Consider the following 20,237-nt stretch of genomic DNA (forward strand, 5'->3'; position numbering starts at 1 on the left):
AGATATTTTATAGAAATATTATACAATTTTGAGATTAAAAGAAAGGATAAATTACACCCATAAATAACACGCTCTCCGCACTGTACTTTTTATATTTCAACAGAAAAAAGCCAACAATGTAACTTTAAGTAATGAATTAACATTGCGGTCAAGGGCAAAGATAGATTATTAGGGATGGAAAAAAAAATTATTACTCCTTTACAATTTAAAATACAGTTAAAAACACACTGAATATTTTTTTTTTTTTACAGAAATCCTCTTTGCCCAAATTATTAGGTTCTCATAATATGCTACTTTATTTTCTTTATTATTACTGCAACTCCCCAACCGGTGCCTCATTGAGCCACAAGAAATGAATGAAGTCATATAACTTTGCGCTTACACTAACCTGCTCATAAATGAGGGAAAAGGAATTCAGATTCAAAATCATTCAAGAAAAAAATAAAATAAAATAGGAAGAAGGGACAAAAGTACACCTAAAAGTTCATACGCTGGACAGTAATACACTTGAATCGTTTAATGAGTCATGCGTGTACAGTAATTATATACTCTGGCGGACAAAATCACCATTCCGGCCATCAACGTATGGCGTGGTTAGTTTGAGTGGACAGGTGGCTCTATTTTATCTTTGCTGGCACGTTCACAGTGAGTGACTTGGGTATTTAGTGCCAACTCAAAAAAATTAATTTATTTTAATGATTAATTAGGCAAAATTAAGGGTGAAACCCTAACATCTTCTTTCTCTTCCACCCCTTCATTGATTCACACCAAAAGCTTGAAACTTTGATTGATGGTGTACCTCAATTTCTCTTACAGGGCTGAATCTGCAGTTTCAACCTCCAATTCTCTCACACCATCACCTTCTTTTTCTTCTTCTTCCACCGCCACCACTTCAAAAAAATAGAACAACAAAGAAAAAGAAAAACCCATCAAGATCCAACACTTTCATTACAGTGACCTTGAAGCTGCCACCAATGACTTCTTAGAGCGCAAGCTCCTCGGCAAAGGAAGCCATGGTTATGTCTATAAAGCTGTAATGGTTTCTTCTTCTTCCTTTGCATCTGCATCAGAGTTCATCATCAGCAACAACGAGGTTGATAATGAGATTGATATCTTGTCCAAAATCCAGAGCAATAATAGCAAGCTTCCAAATTGGGGAAGAAGGGTTCGTTTGGCATTGCAAACTGCAAAGGAAATTGATACCCTTCATTCATCAATACCACTTGTGATCTACAGAAATCAACAAATGTTCTGATTGATAGAAACTTCAATGCAAGGTTAGGTGATCAATAATGCCCAAAAACTCAACCCTAAACAAATGCCCACAACCATATTTTTAATACACTTTATTTCACCTTTAATCGTATTAACTGTCTTTTGTAACTGTTGCACATCTTCTTTCAATTCGATGGCACACTCTGTAAGCTCATTCATCTTCTGGTATGATTGTTTCAATGGCCTTTTTTCAGATACAACCTCTGTCCCCACATTTCTTGTTTTTCCTTCTACTTCGTCCAGCTAAACAAAATACTCACAAGGATCTGTCTGGATTTCACTCTATTCCAGACTTGAGTACCACAACTTCAATTCTGTGCAAATACTTGCCATTGTTGTACTCAAACTTCTTCTTCTTCTTCTTCAACAACGAAGATCCGCCACCAACAACGCTGCCATAATTTAGGGATAAAGAGCTCGATTTTTTCTAGAGTGAGCCCATATTCTTAGTTATTGGTTAAGGTGTTAGGGGTTTCAACACATAGCATCTTTTTTCTGAAGATAAAAGAGAAGGAAGGGTTTATTTTAATTAATCATTAAAACAAATTATAATTTCTGAGTTGGCACTAAATGCCCAGGTCACTCACTGTGAACGTGCCAGCAAGGATAAAATAGAGCCACCTGTCCACTCAAACTAACCACGCCACACGCTGATGGCCGGAATGGTGATTTTGTCCGCCGGAGTGTATAATTACTGTGCACGCGTGACTCATTAAACAATTCAAGGGTATTACTGTCCGGTGTATGAACTTTCAGGTGTACTTTTGTCCCTTCTTCCAATAAAATAAAATAAAAGAGAAGCATAGAATAGTTTCTGTGACCTTGTATGGAGTAGGATTAAGCCTCCTCATGTGATCAGGTCGCATTTGTTCAAGTTGCTGGATGCATCGCTCCCTAATGTCCCTTAGAGTTGGCAAAGTTTCCCGTCTTTTATCTTCAAAATAAAATCATCAAGTTACTTAATTGCATATCTGAAATGCAGATGAATGATTGCTCATAAGCCATTTCAAATACTTTTGAAAACCTGATAACACATGATCATTTCATTTCATGTGTGAAATGATACATTTGACAACTGTATCATTGCCATATGAGATAACATCTTTCATAAAATTCTTTATTGTCTTAGCTTATGGTGTAACAGCGTGTAGCAAACGTAGCATGCAAACAAATTACAATAATTAATAAGAAATCATTGAAGTGGAAAGAAAATGAGGGGAGGAAAATGGACAAAGCTTCACATTTCAACCTCTATTTCCCTCCAAAATAAAAACTCAAATATAGCTGAGCATACAGAGAATTTTAGTTATCAATGACCACCAAATTGATATCCAGATTTTTGGTAATTTGTTCTCACCTGAATTACCAGGCCAGTAGCACCTTAGAAGCTCCTCAACTTGCTGTGGCACCACATATGCCCTCTTGGATTCTTGGAAGGGATGACGGCACAGGATCCTTTCTCCCACCTATGAATTATAAGAATAACTAAATAATGTTTGTGCAACCATTTTTTAACTACACATGGCTAGCCAATAGGATTAAACCATAGTGTTGCAAGGGCACGAGACAATTCAATAACACAAGGCTTCCTAATCATTAATTGATTTTAGACTAAACTTGCTGATAGTCCCTCAAAGATACATGTGATATGATATCAATTGAGTACTCAATTTACTCCCTCAAGAATTCACGTCGTATCAATTTAATTCTTAAAAGATTTTTTACATCAATTTAGTCTATGAAAAGGACACCAAGTAGATACCATATTCATTCTTTTAAGGAATAAATTGACGTAGAATTTACTTTTTTCAGGGACTAAATTGATGTAACAAATCTTTGAAGAACTGAATTGATGTGATGTATTCTTTTAGGGACCAACTTAACGTCAAAAATCTTTCAGGGACTATACTGAAGTCGCATGTATCTTTACGGAACTAAATAGATAATTTAGTCTTGATGATTTATATTATTCAACAGAGTGAAGAATAGCCACTGGATATAGCTTTACATCAATGAAAGTTCACTATCAATAATTGCACAGAAAAGGGGTATTCTTTGTCCCGTTCACCCTAAGGAAAGGCTGGACCAGAGGGACCTTATCAGTGTGGCAGAGAGACGAGAGTAACTCAATAGATAAATAAGTACAGGCTTCAACCTAAACATTACAATTTTCTTGTTCTTCTCGTACTACAACCGGGTTATTCTACCCAGGGAAAAGAAAGAATATAGTATGATCCACAGTGTAAAAAAAATACCTTAGGAGATGGTTCATTTTCCCCAGTCATGATGTCTACCAGGGGATAACCTTCTTTACCATACAACCTATAGCTTCGCTTCTTACATGGAATAGAGACCTAGATTGCAGAAGGAACAAAGAAAAGGATTATAATTGACAATCAGCATGTGATTACAATAACATTTACAATTCAGCATATTCAAACCTTCGACACATCTTCAGAAAGTTTGATACGAGGCTGATTATTTATGTCAACCAACTTGAAAACTACACCTAAAGCAGCTTGAGCATAACATGTGACCAGGTATGTACCAATTCCAAAGGCATCAACCTCATGACCCTGTAGAGTAAATCAAAATCAAATGGGAAGGGTAGGATGATCAATCATTTACCTTTGTTAATTTTTCAAGACACAATAACCAACTAAGTCCCATTATTGAGGCCAGACCTGTTGTTAATCCCCCCGCCATTTTTTTCCAAATCACTAGATAAAATTGTTTTCATTACGGGTAATGATACTTGCACAACCAATTTGGCGTAAACTTTACACACCTAAGATCTAAAGGTAGAGAGAGTGGGTAAGTGAGAATCAAGTGGGGTCCATAATTAATCTAATGGTGATAAAGTTGGTGTGCAAATGAGAAACACCTCTTTGAACGTAAAGATATTGTTCATACCTTGGATCAAGCTGTCCGACCCGTGATGTTCTACAGACAAAGCAACCGACCTCTTCAGGTCAGGACAACCCGACCTCTTTCCAAAGAGCTCGGCCAAATCATCAGAAAAGTCCAAAGAAGGGCCCAAATAGAGGAACACGCCCCAAATCCTAAGGCAGCCCAAGCCTACAGAAAGAAGGGCGGTTCCCTTAAAGATAAGATGACTTCGCTCGAAGATAAAAATAAGATAAAATAACTAACTTATCTTATCTAAAGGAAGGTCTTTCTACACCATTATAAATACACTGGAGCACCCAGGTATAACTCATACTCTGATTCTACTCAATACCTGCTTAAGACCCTTGCTAACTTAAGCATCGGAGTCCCTTGCAGGTACCCCCCACCCTCCAGGGACGTAGGATCAGCACCATCACCAAGTCGGACACAATAGCACCGACCAACACAGAAGATCTCGTCCGAGATCGACCCACAGTTTCAGGTAACCTTCGGAACATTGGCGCCGTTGCCGGGGAACCTGTAAGTCATCCCAGCACCATGGCGGATGACCATGACAACAACCACGACTCAGATTTAGAGGATAGAACGCCGCATAAAAACGCGAACACTACACCAAAAGATACTCCCCAAATCAACAAAAAGAACTCCCCAAGGAAGCCGTCAAGGCGATAGAGCTAGCCTTCTCACCCTCCAATTCCTTTTCTACCTTCGCCAACTTCACCTCCAACTCCTCCTTCAGACCCTTGATCCGATCAAACTCCAATTTAGCCTCTTCCATGAAGGATTTCGTAGCATGAATCGGTATATCCTGAGCAGTTCGGAAAATAGCCACACCCATATGTGCCATCTTCACACTATTTTTGGTGATGAAATCTAGGTGCTGAAAAAGGGACACATCATCCATGGAAAGCGCACTGTAAGGGGCAATTTGCTGGTCGACAAACTCGACAACATCAAAATCCGGGGCATCCAGGTTAAAGGGCTCAGATGTTTTCTGCTTTTTTGAAGAAGGAGCACCAGAAGCAGCAGTAGAAGTTTGTGGAGGATCTGCCAGGCGAACCCGAGGAGTAGGGATCACCCTCCTCGGCCCGGGGGAACTCGGCACGGGCGATTTCATGATGTTTTGAGAAGACCCCTCCCCAGCCGCCTTGACCGAGATGTTTTGTGCAGCGGCTGCCTTCCTGGCTTTTTTGAAAGCCTTCAATATCTGCTTAAAACCCTTGCTAACTTAAGCATCGGAATCCCTTGCAGGTACCCCCACCCTCCGGGGACGTAGGATCAGCACCATCACCAAGTCGGACACAACAGCACCGACCAGCACAGAAAATCTCGTCCGAGATCGACCCACAGTTTCAGGTAACTTTCGGAACAGATATCATTTTCCTTCCATTACATCATCCACTCTTACACAAACGGAAACAAAACCAATCAAAAAGAGGATATCTTCTGAAGAAAGTAATGTCCTCTATATTCTCTTTAATAAGTCAGCATTACACATTTGGATTGAGAACTATCACTTATTTTGCCAGTAGACTCACCAAAGAGACTAGATTTTTCGATTTGGGCTATCTGGCTGGGGGTTACGGTCTATTCACCTTTAACTAGTTTTGTTTAGTTGCAGATTAAGGACTGGATAAGGCAAAAAGTAAATTGAAGGAGGCAAATCAGATAGTATACATAGTTCCTGAGCACTTATTATAGTAACCAAATGTCCAAATTCAATTCTATATTATTAACATCATCTGGTGCTAGGAATCCAGGATACAGCTTCCCATTTGATAAAAAATCGTAAGTTCTACACTTAAATAACGAGGTTTTTAAACACACCTTAATTTATTGATCTTTTGGTTAATAGACAAAATATTTCTAGGATTTAAAGGTCCATTTGGAAGTTTTAAGGAGAATGAAGATGAATGATGAATTATGGATACTGAAATGGAATGAACATATTGAGGGAGTAAGATAACCATCATAAGATTGTGCCTCGATGTTGTAAAACATAAACCCAGAAACTGACAGATAACCGAGGTACACAAATATGCAACACCAACATAAGCATACTTTTACTCTATCACTATATTACTGCATTTTATGCACACTAGTTATCTCCACATACATGTTATATGTATCAATTTACTAGAATTTATAATATTGAAAATAACTACTGTCAATCAACTTTTCATCTATATATTTTTTTTCTAGGAAAAAAGCATTAGAATAACTACCCACCCAATTTAATCTCTAACTTTTTAGGATAGAATTTACATTGTTGTAAACACAAACATGAACACAGCTTAACTATTAAGCTGCTGAATAAATAGGCAGAAAGGTACAGGTTCAAGTTAGTAATGAATACTTACGTGTTTGTTTAAAGCATCTATAGTTTCCTCATTGAGGTCATTACTAGCAGTGATAGCCATCTTCCCAAATTCAGGCACTGCAAATTCCTTCTCAATGGAACAAAAGAACTTCCTTGCCTCACAAGACAAATATGCAAGGTCACCAGAGTCCAATCTAATGCCTACAGCTTTGTATCTGCACAGGAAATCATCCAAAACTTACTGAATGACAAGGGAGAATCACATGGTTCTTTTCTTTTCCTTTTTTTTCCACTCCCCTTATTTCTTTTGTAATCAGGAAGAGGCAGGTTACTATGATACTATTTGAACCAATGCATTATAAATTACTGCCCAGTGCATGTAAGAAGGAATATTACAGTCAATTAACAGCTACAATATTTCATATTGAAAATCACAAACATCATAGCAAGCCATAAGCTAACTATAATGTCTGCAATACCTTACGCTACATATGGTTTTGAGAAAACTATAAGGAAATAGTTACACCCTTCTGAAAAGCTATAGTTTTTGGCAAAGTGCCAAGTGCATAATCCAACCAGAACTATGTAGAAAATGATTTAAAACTTTTTAGAAGGAGATAATAGCAGTAATAGACAAGAGAAACTTTCTCTCATACCCTAAATCCTGGAGAGCTAAAGCTACTGCACAAAAATTAGGGATTCCACTTCTCATGACCTGTCAAAAGAAATGAAATTATCTCAAGAAATAGCTTGTCTAAGAAGAAACAAAGGAATGGACAAAAGAAATAAGAAATTTATGAGTAATATAATAAAAAGAAAAAAGGAAAAAAGCTTGTCCAATTCAGACGTTGAAGAGTCAGATGTGTTAACAACATTTAAGTCAGAAATAAAAGGTAGCATTTGGAAGGGAGATAGAGGCTGAGACAAAAACTAAATTAAGTTAACTTAGTTGCATGTTCGTTCTGTCCTGTCGCATCGCAAGCACTTAGTCGCATCACTGCTGGTCCACCATGCCGCCTCTGTTCCCTGTGCTCACCGCACCGCCGCTGTTCCAGTTCCGGGCTGAAGAGAGTTTGAGTTCCTGATCTGTGCTCCCTCCTCTCGAGGAGCTTCAAAAACTGAAGATTCTCACCAGAGCACCTAAGCTCTACCCTGACACAGTCCACTCCCATCCCTATTCAGTGGCGACGCTGTCTCCTCTCTTCTGCCTCCCTCTGTTCCCTCTTCTGCCCCAATGTTCTCTTTTCTATTCTGATTTTGAAAATCCTCTAGTTTATTAGATTGTTGAATATGATTTTGACATATGTTTATGAGATTATTGTTTTTGATATTATTGTTGTTGGTGGTGGTGGAATTCGGAGATGGCAGAGGTGTGGTGATTGGGCGAGAGGTGAAGGCTGTGAAAGTTTTGGTAATGGAGAGATTGTGAGGAGTAGACTTGAAATATGAAATTTCAAATGAGGACGTTTTAGGAAAGAAATATTAGTAAAGTTTTAGTCTCCGTTCCCAAAAGTTTCAGTTCCCTGAGTCCTAACTTTCTGGAGGTATTGAAGGGACTAAAATTTTGTATATCAAGACTGAAATTTTAGTTCCAATCTCTGACCACCAAACATAATACGAGTCCCAGTCTCAATCCCAGTATCTCAAAACAAACACAGCCTAAAGGACCTTAAAGAGACTTTTACACCTATTTGAGAATGTCAGCATTTGTGCGTTGTACCCCAAAGTTGAGTCTTACACCATCCAATCAATACCCAGTCTTAAATATGAGAAGTTGGCAAATTGAAAATCAATATTATACATATGTTCAGAGAAAATAACGAGGCGCCTACACACAAATGTCTTAGAACAGATCTCATTCATTCATATTGCAGTTATTTGCCCTCAAAAATCATGCAAGCTGTGTGATTCGCCTATTATCTCTCAGCCAAATCGATACAGACCCCAGAAGAACTGATTCCCATCATTTAGCTTATAACAAATTCTTAGTTTTATTCTCAATTATTGCAGACTAAAATATAAATCATGATTGGGAAACAGATGCAATTCATAGTATCCCAATTAAAACATAAACATTCTGTTTTCGTTTCACGAAAGATATAAGGAAAGATAAACAGAAACAACACCTTAGCCTTGTCCCATTAGGTGGAGTTGGCAAAGAAATCATAAATCCAATTCCATACTTACTAGACATTGCTGGATAAAAGGATGCTCAGATGATATATATAATGTTTAAGAAACAGACTGTTGCAAAGAAGATACTTACATCGTATGTATCCACAAGGGCAAGAAAGCTATCTGGAAATGCCAGTGCATATGATGTGAATGCTGCCAACTCGCTTTGATTGGTCTCACCAAAAATGCCACACAATGAACTTGACCACTGCACATTGGGAACACGGATTAGTGAACTATGAATCTATGATTACATCACCTTGGATCTTTTAAGAGTACATAATATAAAATATTCTATAATAATAATAATAATAATAATAATATTTGTGGAACATTTCCAGAGCAGAAGAGTATATTGCCCGTGCATAGGCATGATCTGAAAGACTAAAAGCATCTTTTAGCCACTGTACTAGATGTTGCTTTATTTTAATCATGTGAACCTAATATAGTGCTAATCAGTTGCATTTGCCAGTTACCTTACATATACAAAGTCATAAGTCTTTCTATAATAGATTGCTATGCATACATTCATGCCATCACCGGTTGAATGTTTTCTTCAATTTCCTTGGTCTTCTAAATAAGAATTCTTTAGTTATGTTAAAAACAACAATATTTTGGCTTCCAAAATTCATGCCATAACAAACCAGAATAGGTAAAATTCTCTAGAACAATGCTAGCATATGCAGTAGTTAACATGAATATCCGTTGTGTGCAAACATTGACTTTTACATTACAGAGTTTATGTATAAACATTTGATATGCATTGATTTAATAAAGAAAAGAGCCTACCATGTTTATATCTTGGCATAAACAATAGAAAAAGAACTATAATATAAAGGCAACATTATGATCTAATCCTGGCACCTGTATTTTGTTCAGCCATGTTTGAACAAGACTAACGAAATTTTCACAAGTACTTGAACCATCTTTCCTACTAAGTGACTTGTCTATAATCTCATCAAGGCTCTGCACATGACAGCACAGACAAGGTACACATAGAATTAAGTGAAATTATATACCAGGAAATGTGACAGGTCACATAAAAAATAATGATGCCACCAAAAGTAATCACATAAAGATTAACCTACCAAAGGCAGTTCAGCTTGTTTGGCAACGATATTTATCAAAACAAACTAGATTGAAACTCCATTAAAAAGAAAAATAAATAGTTTAAAGTTTCATCTTCTGTAATTTTGCAGTTTTGCTTTGACTGCACATTGTGGAAGAATAACATTTATATCTATATTCCCACTAAACAGCAATTCTCCATTAGTTATCATGGACTTTTGCACCCACTAAAAATTTGGAACTATTCTTTCACAAACTAATTTAAAAAGAGAAAAAAGCTATGCTGGGATTGCCTTTGAAAAATCTCTTAAGAAATATCAAACAAATTTAAAAAGCTTCAGTGAAATGGTTACACACCATATATGAGCTAACAAAGGCATGGGAATGAGTACCACGTAGGGGTATCCCAAATAACTTTCCAGCTGCAACATTGCTGATTAGGACACATGAAAAAGTCACAGATGCAAAGTTTAGAAACCCAAATAATGATAACAAAGAAGATCATGGATTTCTTGAATCTTGCAACATGATAGTTTTAATTTTGATAAAATAAAGTGATTTTGGTTAGAGATGCCACTCAGCAGATTTAGCACTACTGCAACACTAAACTCTTCAGACCTGTGATCATGGATTTATCAACATTGGGACTATACAACAAAAAGTCTACCATGTTGTTCTAAATGCTCTAATCAAATATTTCAGTTAGAATTATATTTGATGATATAATTGAAAACATATTGGAATATACCAACATTTTTTTAAGCATTGTAGTTCCACGAAAACTCAAGAACATTCTGTTAGAACTACATGGTATAATGGACATTTCCACATTGAAATTAAAAAAGCAAATAAATGCCGCTAGGAAATATAGGAAATAATAGCTTAATTGATTATTGATAGTATAATACCTGGTTGCATCAAACCCACCGATATAGCAGTACTTTGATGCACTTAGTCCCCCATCAGGACCCTGAGTATAATACAGTCAAAATGAGAATTTCATTTAATTTAATAAATACAAAAAGGCAATTTTTCCTAAAATTACACATTCAAAAGTGGTTTTAAAAAACTTTGTAACCTGAGCCCTTCTTAGTCCAAATTCAAGTAGAGTTTTGGATTTTCCAGCAACATTACGGTGTCTTGCGGCATTTGTAGAAACTAATGAGGCATAATTAATAAGATTCACAAATGGTGTTTCTAGCAATTGAACCACCTGAACAGTATAGAAAGTCAACGTAAGGTGAGAATTAAGTTGTCTAAAAGAAACAACTATATAAAAAAGCTTTTAGAGTGAGTATTTGATGGTAGCATGTACTCACGGCAATTGGACCTTCAACTCGCAACAGGGGTATCTTAGGAAAAACAACAGATCCCTCAGGAATAGCATACAACTCAACATCACAACAGTCAATTCCTCTGAGATAATCAAAGAATCCATCCTACAATAATAGTTATCAATTATAAATAACTTATGGTTTATATACAAGGGTTCCATACTAGAAAATGCCAGCAGCATTAAAACTTTTAACAGAATAACGGTGAATACAGTCATCAACCATGTTGTTTGAGACTTAAGCATAGTCCAATGCTATTATAAGAAACATTTTATAAAATTGTAAAAGAATGATAAATATCCCTTTAACAACCAACTGAAGAAATTGCCTTTGTCATAAGTACTCACAATACAAATAATTCTGATCTATCTAGACCTAGTTATTATTTCCTACACAAGTTCTACAATCTAATTGGTAATTACTATAACTATCATTTCCTTTATTGAAAAGTCTTCAACGTAACATCTGAAATGATAACAAGAGAAAAACTTTACTCAACACCTAAGATGAAATCATCCTACTCAATCCCACAATGAAACATTAATGTCATGGCCAAGAAAATAATCATAATTTGGTCTACCTCACACGAACCAGGTAAACTTTCCCTGATAAAATTGATCTCATCCTCTGTGAGTCTGAAATTAGCAATGAACCTGATGCATTCCTCCAAACCAGCAAAGACAGTATACTCTCCACCAAATGGATTCTTCCGAAAATATAAATCAAACCTGAAATCAAATTCAAATCTTCTAACATAAACACACACCACCATGCATCTAAGACAAATTAATACTACCAAGTCCAATCTAATCTCCAAAATATGTTGATTATCCAGTAGCTAAAATACAAACACTAACCCTAAAGACTAAAATGAAAGTGTTCAATTCAGCAATAAATAAGTAAATCATTTCGAGCTAACTCAGCAACCAAAACACCAAGCAACAGAAGAAAATGCAAATTTAAAAAAGAAAAGAAAAGAAAAGGTAAGAACACTTACACAGCACGTTCTTGATGCTTGCCAGCTTTCCAGTAAGCGTAGGCCATGGTGAATTGATAAAGATCCGTGAGCAGAGGAGTGACCATGGGATTCGTCGGTCCATCTATGGCTCCAACACCGTTCTCCGTCACCTCCATTCTTCTTTGGAATTCGTGTCTCTCTTTCTCTTGTTCTGCTTCCACGTTTGTTCAGTTGTCTGTGATGCCCGGCGCTAGCTCTACTTATATAAAGTGAAATTACGAAGCGAGCGTGTGCGTGACGCAGAAATTAGAAGTAGAAACAAAGAAGCAAGAATTGAAGACTTAGAACTAAGACCGGTTTGAACTTTGAACGAGAATAAGAAAAAGCGGGAAGTAAAGACAAAATCACAAAAATCAAAGATTGGGAAATATAAGAGGAAAATAGTGAAGTGTTGTTTGGGTTATTTCGAATTAGTTTCTAGACTAAAACTAAATCGTGGCGTGCGGATAGACCCCTACCAACCTTAAATAAACCCGATGAAACCTTCACGTCATCAGGCCAAACTAACACCGGGTCTAACAACTGCGTTCAGCAGATCGGCAGCAGATCGGCAGCAGAAGGGTGGAGCGGCCGGAAGCATAGTGGAGCAAGCAGTGGTGGAGCTTAGTTCAGACAAGGATGCCCCAAACTTTTTATAAAAAATTAGTAATACTTTTTTAAAAGATAAAAAATAGTTCAATTGGTTTACATATTTTACTATGACTTAAAGTACCCAATAAATTCAATAAGCAACACTCTCTCTACCTTTAAGTTCAAATATAAAAATTAGATATTTTTATTTATTTAATTTAATATTATTTTATATTTTACTATTTATTTAATTTAATTTTTTATATGATAAAAAATAATAGAATATTCAATAAGTATTAATATTATTGTATTTGTATAAATTGATAAAAAAATTCAATAAATATTATAAATTTTAATATTTGTCCTTCTAACTTCTTCTTTACATATTCTATAGGATATATATTCCAATTTTTATATAAAATAATAATAAAAAATCAAAGAATTAATACATTTTTTAAGAAGAAGGCTAATATTTAAAAAGGAGAACATATAACTTTTACAATATCAACACCTGTAGATAGTTCTTCTACTTTAATGAATCACGAAGAAAGTGAGATACAACCTTCAAAAGTTCAAAAGTTACATCTGATGAGTTTGACCTTAATTTTTTGGAACAAGACTTGAAAACGGCTTTAAATTTGGCAATATCATCCAAATCAGAGAGATGAAATTAGACGAGTTTATCTTAAATGGAGTTCATATCAAAAGTTTTTTGACAATTATTTTCTATCATGGCCCCCCAGAAATTTATTTCAAGTTCCGCTACTGGGAGCAAGGAAGGTAATGTATGAGAGGCAGATATTAACGGCGGCAGCGGCGAGTCTGGGAGGCTCAAAAAGTCAATGAAAAATGCGGTGATGAGAAGTTCGTGTGACTCAAACAGTGGCGAGAGGCTCATCGGTGCTGCCGGAGTAGTGGCCGCCGCAGAGAAACGAAGGATAAAGGGGAGAATGGAGAGAATGGAAAGAGGCAATGTGCGGCCATGTGGGTGGGGTGGTTGTGCGAAAGGGAATGCTGTGTGAAGGTGTGGGATCGAATTAAGATTAATTTGGTTCAACCGGACAACTGAGCTGAGAAATAACTTTAATTTGGTTGAATACTTAGACCGGACACATTTATTTGTATTTGGGTTTGTCGCGTTTCGAGATCATTTAACCTAACTAACCTAAATATGTTAGGTAGCGTTTGTTTTTTGGACAGTACACAGAAACATGGACAATACTTGTTTAAAAAGTGTTTGAAAGCAGAGAGACATGGACAGTGGATATATTGTTTCCGAGACAATTTTTTATACTTTTGTATCCACTCTTTTACGAAGGACAATGATGCACACGGGATTTGGAAGAATGGACACGGACAATTTTATAAATTTTGTTTTCTTTTTTCCACTATTACCCCTTTTTATTTTTTCTATTGCGTTGTTCAGAGATATTTTTTTCTTCCTGTTCTTTCTCTATCTCTTTCTTTTCCAAGTACTCTTTTCTTTTTGTAGAATTTTTTATTGGAAGTAGATAATTCTTTTTTTATCGTTTTACTTCAATACCATTTTAATCTTATATTATATTATTTGATTTGTAATAAAAATAATAACAAAAATAATTAATCTTAAAACTTTTAAAAGATAAATATTATTAAAAGTAAAATTGATCTTTTAAAATGCTAAAAAATAATTTATAAATTGTAATTGATTTTATATAACTTAAAGAAAAAATCAGTTTTTTACAAAGAAAAATCAGTTTTCAGATAAAAAAAATTAGTTTTTTTTAAATAAAAATAGATTTTTATATGCAAAAACTAATTGTTTTTCATGTAAAAATAAATTTTTTTAAATTAATTTTTTTATTTAAAATTAATTTGGCTTATTAACTTAAACAAAATTTTTTATTAATCAAACTCAAAATTGTTTTTTTTTTGTTAATCTTAACCATATGTATTCCTACATATTAATAATAATTTTTAAAAGAAAATAATTATATTTATAAATTTTATTTTAATATAAATACTAATATATTTTTTTATTAAAATTTTTTGCCTCTTCAAATATTTTTTTCAAGTTCCGTCTGTACTCCTACGTACTCTCATTTTTTATTAAATTAATTTGTATTGATATAGAAAATTTGGAATTACAGGGCTATTTTAGTCATTTCATATAATATTTTAGTCTTATCCATGTGTATCCAAACATAATACTAGATATTATATTAGTGTCTTGTCCATCGTATCCAAACACAATACAAAAAAGATAATTTTTAGTGTCTCCGTCCTATTGTCTCCGTTTCAGTGTCATGTTCTGTCCTGTCTCTAAAAACCAACGCAGCCTTAGATCTTTGGGTCGAATTCCGGGATCGGAGTCCTAACACAGTACACACCACCAACAATGTGGTTTCGGCCTTTTGGGACTAATGTTAATGCCTCATGACATGGTTAATACTCGTGAACTTGAGCTTGGGTCGTTGGGCAAATGGAATAAGAAGAAAAAAATAAAGTTTTATAGTTAATAAATTTAATGATTTTATATTTTTATTAATGAAAAAGAGATATTATAACTTTATTTCGAGATATACTTAAAATGGAGTGATGGTTAAGGCATTTGAGGTGTCTTCACGTCAGTTTCAAAACAATAGTTAGATCCAGTGTACTAGTCATATACAATAGATACTAGACGTTGTGCGTATCAACTCCTGTAATGTTGTAGCTAACGCATTAAATATCCCGTTTGAAAAAAAATTGATGTCTAAGTCAGTAAAAATATAAACAGTATGTTCACGTGAGAATTGTATTGAAAAATAATTGGGATGTTAGAGTATTTATAAGAAGTGATACTATGGTCATTATTTCAAGAGATCTTATCTGAAATTAGTGGATAATTTCTTCCGATATTATATAAAAAATTAGAATTAATCTCTACATACAAGCCTTTTTACTGTACAAGTCTTATAAGTCCTTAATATCCCTTAATCCTAAAACACGCTTCTTATGGCATGTATATTTCACGCGCCTTCTTAACAGATTTTTTAATCAATCAACGCGCGAATATATAACTTTCTTTTTCGAAAGGATGTCGTTACTTTTTTCGAATTTCTTCTGCTTTTTCTTGCCTTCTCTTTTCGATCTCTTTCATGCGTTTCTCTCTGCCTTCTCCTTTGCCGTTTACATAAGTTTCTCTCTCTGTTCTCTTTCTTCGTTTTTCTCATTTTTCATTGTTTCTGAAATCAAGATCTGAAATCGTTTTGAAGATAATGGATGATTCAACTTCAGATAATCAGATGAACTAGAGCAAAGTGGATTTTGAATTTGAATCTAATGAAGTTCCCGAGGTGTGGTTTAATTCCAGTTAATAATTGAATATGAATTTGAATCCAATAAGTCGTTTATGATTGTATAGCTGAATAATGCATGGATCTTGCCTGTGAAATTTGTTGTTCATTGTTCCTTGTTTGAATTGAATCTGATGTACTAGTTCTGATGAATTTTTTACATTTTATATCAGACGTTCGGGTGTAAATCAGGAATATTTGGGTCTATTTTAGGAAAATTTGGGTGTATTACCAGTTTATAGCTTTTCATCTCACTGCGGGTGAATTGTCTTATTCTTTTAGTTGGATTGTTTTAGTTTTTGTTTAATGATGATTCATGAATCTGATTTTTGTTATTTTGTATGATGATTTTATAGTTCTATTTGCATTCTATAGCTTATACTTGTTTTAATATGATGTATTTTGGGTATATTTTGCAGTCCTTCTATAGTATTGATGAGCAGTTTGTTTTCCACATACAAGTATTTTTCTCATACAAGTCTTTACAAGTCTTCTCCTCCTTTTATTGTTTTGAATCCAATCAAGTAGTTGAGGTATGGTTCAATACAGAAGAAAAAAAAATGTAGCATTAGAGGAAATATTTTTCTATATTTGTAGCAAATTTGGATGTAACACAGATATTTGGGTGTATTTTTAAGAATTTTCGGTGTATTTTTATTTTGATAAGTTCTGCATAATTCAAAACTCTTCCTCTTCCTCTTCCTCATCTTCTATTGCTTCTTCTTTTCTTTTTTCATCATCATCACCATCTTCTTTTTTCTTTTATTCATCTTTCTCTTTTTGTTTTACCTTCTCAAGTTTGTTCTTGTTTTACTCTCTTAACAAGAATAAAAACAAAAAAAATCAAACAAAGAAGAAGAAGAAACACATAATGCTGCAAAATTACTTGGAAGATGGTGAACTTATATTCATTTAATTGAAAGAAAGAAAGAAATAAGGAAAAGAAGAAGAAGAAAAAAATACAGCATTAGAGAAAATATTTTTCTGTATAAAAATGCTATTTGTATACTAAAATCAACCACAAATGTATTTGTGTATAAATACATGTGTGATTTAATTTATTTTCAATGTATATTTGTATTCCAGTATGCATTTTATACTGGTGGCTGATTTTAGTTTACACATAGCATAACTCATTTCTGTATTTGCAGCAAATTTAGGTGTAAAACGAAGATATTTGGGTGTAACACGAAAATATTTGGGTGTAAAACGAAGATATTTGTGTGTATTTTTATTCTGATAAGTTCTACATAATTCAAAACTCTTCCTCTTCCTCCCCCTCCTCATCTTCTGCTGCTTCTTCTTCCTTTTTCATCATCATCACCATCTTCTTCTTTTTTTCTTATTCATCTTTTCTTTTTTGTTTTACCTTTTCAAGTTTCTTCTTGTTTTACTCTCTTAAAAAGAATAAAAACAAAAAAATCAAACAAAAAAGAAGAAGAAACACATAATGTTGCAAAATTACTTGGAAGATAGTGAACTTATATTCGTTTAACTAAAAAAAAGAAAGAAATAAGGAAAAAAAGAAGAAGAAAAAAATACAGCATTAATTATTAATTATTTAAACTCAATTTGAGATACTTGTGATCTAACAATTTTATCCTGCATATGGTAAGATTGGTGGTTTCTTTCACATTAGCAAACGATGATGAATATAGTCTCAATAAAAACAATAATAAATAGATAATTAGGTCTCTCAAGATGTTAAATTTGAAATAATTAGTTTTTGAAAAAAAATTAGTCTTTTATGATAATAAACGATAAATACGTGATGCCTTTTTATCAATTGATCACATAAAATTACTTAACAGTAGTGTTTATATGTAGAGTTCCGCTAAGGAGACAATGAAATATGTATACAATGGCTACAATTGGTTGTTTATTTGGCCCAATTAAAATTAAAAGAGTAAATTAACCCTAATTTACCCTAATCTCTAATGGCCTGTTCAGTTTTAATTTACCCTACCATTATTTTTTCCCTATTTTCAATTTTTTCCCATTAACCCAAAGCATTTTGGCTGCCACGTTAGCCTCCCCCCCCCAAAAAACCCCTCCAATTCGCTTCACAGACCCCAGACGCCGCCCAACCGTGTGCCTTGAAACCTACAACCCTAGACGATGACCCTTCTTCGCGAGCATCCTTCCTCGCTGGCCTCAAGTCCGTCACCCTGTTGCTGTTGCTCATCCCACCGTCATTGCAGCCCAGCCTCTGCGCGCTATGCCTTTGACGCGAATTGCAGCCCAGTGAGCCGTCACCGCTGAACGGAGCAACAACGCTCATTCTCCTCGCTCAGACGCCATGATCTCCAGCATCCCCGTCGCTTTGGTTGCAGCGGAGGATCCGAGCCTGAAAATTTCGCCGCCTGATCATGGACCATTCACCAGGACCACCACGAACATCATAACCAGAATGTCATCAACCATCCACGGTAAGTCGGTTAAGTTCTTCGTTTCATGATCATCATTGCTATTGCATGTTGTTTTAGAGACAGATATTGCTGCTAATATGATTGATTCTACATGGTGAGAAAGCATTAGGTTCAATTTTAGTATCATGGAGCATGTGGAATGTGATGTTGGTTGAAATTGTTGCAATTGATTTAACTTTAGCACGGGAATGGTCGAAAAAGTTTGGTAATCTTGTTTATATAGCAGAAAAATTTTAATATTTTTTTCCTCCCTGTGCGGACCTTTGCGTGCAATTTGACGTAAACTAGCTTACCATTGTTGATGTTTGGTTGATACTTATTGGATAGTTACTTTAGTAGGGTGTTTGATGGTTGTTATTTATCAATGTTTTGAGCTTATATACTTGGATGGTTACTTCAATATGTAGTCGGATGGTTGGTTTTGATATATGATTTTAATATAGGAAAATTTGGAGAATTGATTCCAATGATCGTGAATGCTAGCTTGATGTTATTATGTTGAATGCTTCTTTGAATACATTTGATGTGTTTTATTTTTTTTGTCAGTTATTATTGTTGTGTAATTAAAATTAAATAATTTTCTTCTCAGGTTTGGACCACCAGATTTTCACCCCAGACGCCAAATTGCTCCGAGGAAACTCTAACAAAGGAATATCTGCTATCTGGATATAAAGAAACGGTTGAGGGGCTTGAGGTGCATAATTATGTTATGCTGTTTTGTTCATACCAAATTTGATTATGTTTTTATTTATTATTTTTCACTCATGATCCTAGCTATAGGAGTAGGATAAGTACATAATGTTCACTATTTTTTTTGTGTGCCTCAGGAAGCTAGAGAAATCTCACTATCCCAGGTTCAAACTTTTAACAAGACAGTTGTCCTTAATTGCAAGGAGGTGAATCCCTTTCCTCTAGTGTTCATTAGATATTTATTTTCACTCTGTTTATTTTGGTTTCTCTGAATTTACAGCACAATGTCCACTTTCTATTTTCTATATTCATTCTTTCATTTGAAGCCTTTTTAGATTCAGGTTAACTCTTGTATCTTTCATCTTTTCTCCAGGCTATTAGAAAACATCTTAGGTCATCAATGAATCTCGTGAAAACATCTTAGGTCATCAATGAATCTCGTGCTCAGAAGAGAAACGTAACCTTAACTGTGTCTTTTTTGCATTTTATCCTTTCTAAACATTCTGCTTTATTATATGATTTGATGGTTGGTCTTTATCATAGATACTGGGCTTATTTAAATGCATGAGTACTTCAGTATGTAATTGGATGTTTGGTTTTGGTAGATGATGCTAATACAGGAAAATTGGGAGAATTTATTTCAATGACCGTGAATGCTATTTTGATGTTATTATGTTGAAGGCTTCTTTGAATACATTTGATGTGTTTTATTTTTCTTTCAGTTTTTATTTGGTTTGTGTTTGTTAAGTAAACATTTTTATTCAAGATGCTCAAATCGGTTTATATCTGAACTGGATAGTTAATTTATGATTTATTTATTTGCATGCCTTTTTCCGAATGAAAAAATTGCTTTCTGGGGTTGCCAAGTTGATGTATTGTGTGAAAATAGTTTACATTTTTTATTGGTGTGGTTGTAATTGACGGCTGTGCTGATTCTCTTGGTTTATTAATAATTTTTGTAAGCCATTTAGATGGATGCTTTAGTAGGGTATTGGATGGTTGGTCTTTCTAATAGATATTGCGCTTATTTATTTGGATCCTTACTTCAATATGTGGTTGGATAGTTGATCTTCATAGTTGATGCTATGTTTGCATGAATAAGTTTTTTATCTTAAATAAAGATGGTTACTA

The 20,237-nt window shown here is 34.6% G+C and overlaps 1 protein-coding gene and 1 long non-coding RNA gene across 7 annotated transcripts; one reads left to right on the plus strand and one right to left on the minus strand.

Annotated features, from left to right (window-relative positions):
- Positions 1-60: 60 nt before the first annotated feature.
- Positions 61-12,726, minus strand: LOC112798950 (nicotinate phosphoribosyltransferase 2-like). Of its 6 annotated transcripts, none has more exons than XM_072196010.1 (16): positions 12,563-12,726; positions 12,080-12,296; positions 11,663-11,810; positions 11,068-11,187; positions 10,827-10,961; positions 10,657-10,718; positions 10,106-10,181; positions 9,545-9,646; positions 8,772-8,888; positions 7,162-7,220; positions 6,546-6,720; positions 3,717-3,851; positions 3,531-3,629; positions 2,633-2,741; positions 2,097-2,209; positions 61-388 (listed from the first exon to the last, which is right to left on the minus strand). In XM_072196010.1, exons 2-16 carry the CDS (start codon positions 12,214-12,216, stop codon positions 311-313), a joined length of 1,665 nt encoding a protein of 554 aa, XP_072052111.1. In that variant the 5' UTR covers positions 12,217-12,296; positions 12,563-12,726; the 3' UTR covers positions 61-310. The 6 variants fall into 6 exon arrangements, with proteins under 6 accessions (XP_072052111.1, XP_072052117.1, XP_072052113.1 ...); XM_029297799.2 differs by lacking the exon at positions 61-388 and adding an exon at positions 865-1,184; XM_072196016.1 differs by lacking the exons at positions 3,531-3,629; positions 3,717-3,851.
- A 6,179-nt stretch (positions 12,727-18,905) lies between these two features.
- LOC112733984 (uncharacterized) lies at positions 18,906-19,500 on the plus strand. The gene is made up of 3 exons (XR_003168343.2): positions 18,906-19,110; positions 19,244-19,312; positions 19,480-19,500. It is a non-coding gene; the product is annotated as an uncharacterized lncRNA (long non-coding RNA).
- The last annotated feature ends 737 nt before the right edge of the window (positions 19,501-20,237 follow it).

Source organism: Arachis hypogaea, chromosome 1, assembly GCF_003086295.3.
Source record: "Arachis hypogaea cultivar Tifrunner chromosome 1, arahy.Tifrunner.gnm2.J5K5, whole genome shotgun sequence".
Taxonomy (NCBI): Eukaryota; Viridiplantae; Streptophyta; class Magnoliopsida; order Fabales; family Fabaceae; genus Arachis; species Arachis hypogaea.